This window comes from Mastigoproctus giganteus, chromosome 8, assembly GCF_048544385.1.
Source record: "Mastigoproctus giganteus isolate SK-2022 chromosome 8, ASM4854438v1, whole genome shotgun sequence".
Lineage (NCBI taxonomy): Eukaryota > Metazoa > Arthropoda > Arachnida > Uropygi > Thelyphonidae > Mastigoproctus > Mastigoproctus giganteus.
This window is the reverse complement of record NC_143582.1, coordinates 188,842,025-188,849,843: the sequence shown is the minus strand read 5'-3', so window position 1 is coordinate 188,849,843 and position 7,819 is coordinate 188,842,025. Positions and strand designations below refer to the sequence as shown.

At 34.4% G+C, this 7,819-nt stretch overlaps 1 protein-coding gene across 1 annotated transcript; it reads right to left on the bottom strand.

Moving 5' to 3' along the window:
- Positions 1-1,879: 1,879 nt before the first annotated feature.
- On the bottom strand, positions 1,880-7,118 carry LOC150082092 (acid-sensing ion channel 4-A-like). The gene is made up of 9 exons (XM_090380427.1): positions 6,532-7,118; positions 4,833-4,939; positions 3,750-3,913; positions 3,395-3,529; positions 3,171-3,279; positions 2,985-3,060; positions 2,463-2,615; positions 2,252-2,327; positions 1,880-2,167 (listed from the first exon to the last, which is right to left on the bottom strand). The coding sequence occupies exons 1-9, from the start codon at positions 7,116-7,118 to the stop codon at positions 1,880-1,882; spliced, it is 1,695 nt and encodes a 564-aa protein (XP_090236553.1).
- Positions 7,119-7,819: the final 701 nt, after the last annotated feature.

The window sequence follows — 7,819 nt, the reverse complement described above, 5'->3', positions numbered from 1 at the left end:
AACATCAACCAATCGCTGACCTTTGCAGTTTTGCCGTCGGGTCGTTGTTTGACCATTTTGACGCCAGCCCTGGTACACTTTAACAACGGCGACTCTCGAACACCCCACCAGTTCAGCCGTTTGGGAAATTGAGGCACCAGCTCGTCGAGCACCCACAATCTGTCCTTTATCAAAATCCTATAAATCCTTTTACCTATCACGCTCGGAATTTTACTAGCTACTGAACCACTGGCATCTTATCTATGCTACGTAGGTCGACTAAGTGCGCACTCTCGTACCTCAAGTGGTCAATGGGTTGCATTCAGTTTTCATAGAGGTGGTCATAATTCAGTGATCACTCAGTATATATATGTTAATTTATATATATATATATATATATATATATATATATATATACATTTTTTTCCACACCAAAGTACATAATTGACTGAATGGAATGTCTCAAGAATAAATGTCAGAAACTCACACTGCATTTATTTTATTTAAGAGGATCCTCGGCGAAGCTGATATAAGCACAATCGTATTAAGGATAAAAATATGATCTCTTATTACCGCTAGGAGTCGTTTCAAGGTGTAACACTCGTATAAGCAGTATCTTAAGTCAGCATTATCTTAAGTCTTAATTTTGCTTACGAACTGATAAATAAAATACTGTTTTCTTAACTTTTGCTAGCTATTACGTCTATCGGCTCCCTCCCATAAAAATATGGGAGGGAGCCAAGTAAAACCGTGCAAATCAAAGTGGCTATTTAATGTAAAACAGTTATTTTGGGAAAACAAGGTTACAGAATATTTTGATTTATTTCTTTGAATACGGAAATTTTCACCTTTTGACATATTCTAACTTTTTGGAATGCAAACCGCATTATATAAGGCAGTTTCGTAATTTACAAACTGGTTTTGCTGTCTGATTTATAAACTGCACGTAGTACATCGAATAGATTTCTCGGAATTAACCTTTTTCGCGAAAAGGAGCGATTGTGTTTTTTTTTTAAACAGCATTTCTTCGAAGTGGAGGCCTTGATAATTTTCCAGCGATCATAAAACATTGTAAACAATAAAAAAAAAAGTAATTTTTCTTCCCCATCTTTAGTGTAACAGCATGTGTTAATTGCACTTGTACACTTCATGTGTTCTCATCGAATCCTCATCATACGCTTGCTGTAACTGTTTCGAATGGAGAAATTTTTAATAGCACAAAATTTGAAGTTAGATAAGTAATTTCCAATAAAGAATAGTCTAAAGGTTAGGTAGAAGATCAAAAACACGAAGTTTCTTAAAAATAAGCATTTATTAAATAATTTTTATATTTTGGCATATATACACGCAATTATATTTATTTAATTAATCTTTAAATCAAAATGTTACGCCTTTTTGCGAATCTCTTATCAGTATTAATATTTATACACTCACTTCCCAAAAAATTAGAAACCTTTTGAATTTGGCATAAACAGATAATTAAACGTAAGGACAGACTATAATTTAGTAAAAGGTGGTCCTACTACATATTGATAAAGGTTTCTAATTTTCGCCCAGCGAGTGTATATATCTCTCGCTTAAAAATTTAATAACATAACAAGAAATTTAAAAAATACTGTGATGGCTTGAATAAACTTGGGAGTTAAATCTAGAATGAAAAAATGCGCAACAGTTCTGTTGAAATCATGCGCATGCCCATAAAACAAGAAGAAATAGCGCTTGTAAGTTTTAACTACACAATACAGAAATCTCGCACTCTTTTATTATCTATGAGTGTTTTTAAACACTATTGACCTCCACAGTGTTGCTTAGCAACTCTAAAATAAAATAAATATCAAATTATACGAAGTTAGGAGGAATATCCTATGTTTATGAATAAACAAAGCATCCAGAAGTCAGCCTACCACTTCTTAATAACTTTTCTGTGATAATAAGAAATATTTTTCTTCATTTGGAAAGTTCGTTTTCTAGAAATTGTATTAAAACCAGGATATTGTACTCCTCTGCGTGCTGCCATCTGGTGGACTTTTCTGGAACGCTTCTGTGTCAGTTTTCGTTTGTGTTTATTGTCAGAACACGTATAGCTCACACTACTGATGAATAATTCCATAATTTCGAAGATTGAGATAATTGAGGCACCAATGTAGAGTCCTATACTTCCCCCGAGGTTAGCAAGAAGTGATGGAACCTAGGAAAAAAATGTATATTAATATATATTTATTAATAATATAGCGTAAGAAATTTCTCTTATTGAAAAAGCTCATAAAATTACCTTGTAAGCTGGAGTACCGTGGAGGTACATAAAATTAACTTCTATTACGTATATGTGTACTTTCATGTAGTTCTTTCTAGAAAGAAAAAGAAAATATAAAAAAGTCTGAATATTTTTGTACACAACCATTTTGAGATTTTATTAGGACTTCAGATGCATTAAGTATTTTCTGAATTGTGAAAACGGTATTTTATTTTGTTTATTCGCTTACGCAATGAAGTTCCTCCAAACACTTTTATCGGCTTCTTTGAACTGTTGTCCTTTAAACCTTTCTTCATATTCCGGCCATCTGGTAATTATATCTTCAATATAATGTATATTGGGCCAGTTAGTCTCAGACGTGGAAGACCTGTAGGTAATGTCACTAAATAAGACAAAAGTACAGATGAACATTAGCTGTAACCAATAATAGGAGATAAATATTAAGCGCCTCTTTTTTATTATTTATTTTATTCAGAAAATAACTCGATTAAAGTAACAAAGCAGGCCAATAGAAACGCTTTCAAAGTACGTTTGAGAATATTGAGTTATTCTACTCCACATGTCAGGGATCCAATGCATACATACATGCATGCATACACATCCACATACAAATCAACACAAACTGTTTCTGTGTTTAACCATGGTGTTTGTGGAAAAGGGGAGGTACTTTGGATGATCCCAGCCTAATAGGATCACAGTATCCTCGAATGGGTTTCTATTGAACCTACCTATTAGAAAAGAAACTGCTTACTTGCAGCCTGGTTTGCAAATTTCGAAGCATTTTTGATTAATATCTTGTTTTTTTGAAATATTATCCCGGCATTGAGCTGAAACACATGAAAAACAATTTGTAATAATTATGCTATCAGAATATATTTTGTCATACTTGCTATGCAGTTTCTAGAATTATTCTTACCACTTTTAAGCCTACACTTACCTTGAGAAATATTACACGGGTTGCACAACGTAATACGCTCATCAAAACTGCCTTTAGAACATCCACAGCTTTCTATAAGGTAAAAATCACGACAGAGTAGGTCACAATACTGAAAAATAATAAATTAAAACGCCATGAGATTTTTAGAATTATTTGTAAATATGTTAAAGTTATTGTACATATTTAAAAATATGCAGGAAGGATTTAGCAGTAACCCGGTTTACCTCAAAAGTGTAAGTGTATTGGTTTAGAGACACAGGAGACTTGAACCCTCTCTTTTTTAGTAGACTGGCCAATTCAGAGTCTTCGAATGTATCTACACAATCCCCATAAGGCTTGTTTAAGCGTGTTGTGTTCGTCTAAGAAAAACGTACACAGGATTAAATTACTAAGTTATCATCATCATCAAGTGATGATATCTAAAAATTGATGATTTTATTATAATTAATAAAATTATTCTTTTTTTTGGGTTTAAAATTGTTTATGAAAGTTTTATTAATTTTTTTAAAAAGCAAAATATCTATCCTTCAAGTGAATGGAATGTTTGCAGTGCAGTACGATAATGAGTGATGAACTTACCATACGAATGCCAATGTAGGTTAATTTTCCTGGAGGGATAAGGATGGAACTACGCTTCAGCTCAGGTAATGCATTTATTGAATGGATGGCTACTCTAACACCATAGTCAGATCGAGTGAAATTGATGTATTGATTTCTTTCAATATTCAGCGTCAAACGCATACCTAAAAAAGTTCAGCGATTACTTGAAATTATATTGATTTGTATGTGGATATGTATGTATGCATGTATGCATTGGTTCAGCTATTTCATTTGATATATAACTGATGGCATTTGTTGGCAGAAACATATATTGATTTCATTAAATGTAACAATTTAGCTTGGTTTTTGCTCAGATAATTTTGTAGATAATAAAAAAAATTCAAGTACTGTTTCAGTTTATTAATTAGACCAAAAAAAAACATCAGAAAACAAATTTGATTAACAGTATTTGTTAAATAAAAAGTTATATCATTTTTTGTATAACGGATAAAAATAAATATACTCACTGACTATTGGCGATATAACGGGCAACCAATGATAAAAATTTAATTTAAAAATTTTATGGCATCTTTGGCAAAAAAAAAGTAAAAATCTCCATAAAACTTATACTGTTCCAATCAAAATATTATGAACACCCCCGTGTTTCAGCAATCGGCTGGAGGCACACGTGTCACGGTGAGAACACGTGTGATCCTGCAGGTTGGTGGCATGTGGTCCATATGAAGTATTTGATCGACATGGGCAAGGGAGGTGATCTGACGTGCTTGTCATGTGGAAATGGTGTTGGCAGCAAGAGGAGGACATATACATTATTAGGGAAGCCATAATGTTTTGATTAGTAAATAATAAATTCTCAACAGTCAGTGAAAGTTTAAATTTAGTTATTTTTAGTGTGTTAATGTACTAATTGCATTATTTAAAAATTTATTTATGGTTAAAACTTTGCATTTATCACTAAACGAACGTTTCTATACTTTTTTGAAGGTCGCTGTAATCAAGTTATATTTTGGACCAATTGATAAACACAATGCACACGATAAGATATAATATTTTAATATATTGTATATTTATATTAATAAAAGTTAATAAACATTTACTTACCACTTGTAAAACCTGCTCTGTTCACCTTTCGACGTGTCTTGTTAACAATTAGGGTGTGGCACAAACCGATTGAGCTGGATGGATACTGTGACACGCTGACGATTTGGCTAAAAGACATACATTTAATATATTTTTTATTTTACAGTTGATCTATAATTCAGGTATCGATTTCTTTCGATATGCATATTTCGATATTTATTGTCAAAACGCAAATAGAAAGTTCGACAGTTACTTGAAATTATATTAACATGTATGTATGTACGCATTCTTTGGTTCAGCCATTTCCTTTTCCACATTATTTAGGAAAGAAACTGTAGAGTTTGAACAGCATTGTGGGAAATTCTTTCAGAAGTTTAAACCAGAACCACCCCATCCACGAATTGGTGGTAGTGGTGGAGGCAGTGTTGCACGTTTTCGTCTGGAAATCGCTTCCTACCAGTCGAATTCCTTTGTGGCTGCAGCGTAACCATCCGCAAACGGGTTCTTCCAACAGGATAATATCCATTGAAGGCCAGAATTGTATAGAACTGCTCCAGAAACACGAGAGCGAATTCAGCCTATTGCGGTGGCCTCCCAATCACCAGATCTCACTCCAGTTGAGCACTTGTGGAATGGGGTGGAAAGAGCTCTTCGGAGTAGAGATCTTCAACCACATCCAATTTGCAACAACTGTGGGACGCGTTGAGTCAACATGGACGAGTATCCTTGTTACTCACTCTCAACACTTCGTTCAGTCCATGTCACGGCAAATCTAGTCGGTTCCGAGGGATAAATGGGGTCCTTCTCGCTATTAGGTACGTGTACCTAATAACGTTTACTAATATCTGTTTACTGTATTGGTAAAATTGAAATCCTCGACAGCTAACAGTCCAATATTTTTAGATTTATTGCTTACATATCTCATTTAGGCTATTATTACTGATAAAGAATGAAGTGTCCATTTTTATTTTAAAGAATTTGAAACATCGAAACGTTATATGGACTTACTCGTGTCATGGATTCATCGCGTATCTGAGCGAATCTGAATTCGATTGAGATCTGGAGAAATAGGATGCCAGGGCAGATGTTGGAAATTTTGGGAATGTTTCTCGAATCATTCACATACAGTTTTTGCACCGTGAATAGCTGCGTTGTCGTCCTGAAAGCATCCATTGCAATCCCGGTGAGAATGAAGAACCTCAAGGTAAAGTTGGTTCGATACGACAGAAAAATATTCATTGGTCACACAACTTTCTAATGGTATGGGCGAACCCAGTCCCTACCAACAGAACATACCCCATACTATGATACCATCTCCAACCGCTTGTGGTGGACACGACAGTCTGCATGAACGGCTTCATGAGATTCACGCCACACTTTCACTCTACCATTGGTCCAAAAATTGCAAATCGAGACTCGTCAGATCGCATGATCTTTTTTCCCTGTTCCACAGTCCAGCCTTGGCATTGGCTGCACCATTGACGGATTGACTAAGAAGCCTCATTTGCATACCGTTCGTTTAATTTTCTATTGACGCCAATTGCAAAAGGTTTCTAAATTTTTTGGCGAGTGTAACGATATTGTATATAAACAGAAAAATGTAAAATATTTCTAAAGTTTGATTTATATTTTAATAATCACAATTAAATTTAAGGATAAAAATATTTTTAAATAAAATCTTAATTAAAAACAGTAACTTTTTTGGGTATAAATTTTTTACCTGCAATTTTCTCCATTGTAAGTGCACTGTACGATCAGATCCTCAGCCTGATGACCATATTTGGAAACATTCTCCAAAGTCATTTTAAGACGTGACCATCTATCGCTAAGATCCACAACTGTACTATCTTTAAGGAACTGCTTTATATCGCTCGCACAGAAACGACTCTGGCCTGTCTCATTATTTCTTGTTAGTGCTTCGATGTAAGTGTTCTTAATGGCGTTGTTATTGCAGATTGTAACAGCTGGAAATTCAAAATTATCCGCGTGTATATATTCCGTGTGTGTGATCCTCGGATAGTTGAAATATTTCACGATAAGCTGACCAGAAGTGTATCCACAAAGACTGAGTGTCGTTAGAAATACCACGATCCAAAATCCTTTTCGAATCCAGCTTCGGGAACCGATGATTCTTTTAAATCCATGGGTTGTGGAACTCTTGGCGAAATATCTCAATCTCGTACTTAAATTCATTGTAAGTGGTTTCTTCGGTGGGTCACAAATAATGTGCTGCCTTAATACAAAACGTTGGGCATTTGGCATGGAAAAAACTCTTTCTTTTGAGGCTTTAATAGGCAAATCGATCATCTCTATTTGTTTGTGGTATTGAAGTAGAACGGAAACATTTCTTCTGGTTGCTCACAGCAACAACAAACATAAATGTCTTTTATAGGAATATTTAACCTTGTGTGCATCTTAATGATTCATAAATATTAAAACAGGAATATATGCGTGAGGTGAAATCGAATGCCCCTTTCAGTTAGTTATTCTATCATCACATCTCTGAAAAGTATAAGATACTATTTATGCAATTGCTTTTTTTTAAATGCGGGGCCCTCAGCAAGCGCGTACAGTATTTATCTGATATCGAAGAGCTTGTGATAAAACATTACCAATGACAACTATATTTGCATACTGTTAGTTTATTTTGTTGACGCCAATTGCCAAAGGTTTCTAATTTTTTGCCCGGTGAGTGTATAATTGAGAAATTTTTATCCTTTATACTTTATAAATGCATAATTATGATCTGAGATCATTCTAACAATGCTCCTAACAGCCATTTTCTTGCATCCTTTTCAAATATTGTTTAGAAAGTTTCTGCATAGTTATTTCGAACTGATGGATAAACAATGAGATGTGAGGAATTGTTATTGAAAATTTTCAGAGTCCATTTGCATCTTGGTCATTAGCAGTGGCAGAAGTTGCTGTAAGATCTGACACAAAATCTCTCATTTTGAGGTGTCAAATTAACAACCTATTTGACTCCTGGTTTTTGTTTCGTGAAGAGA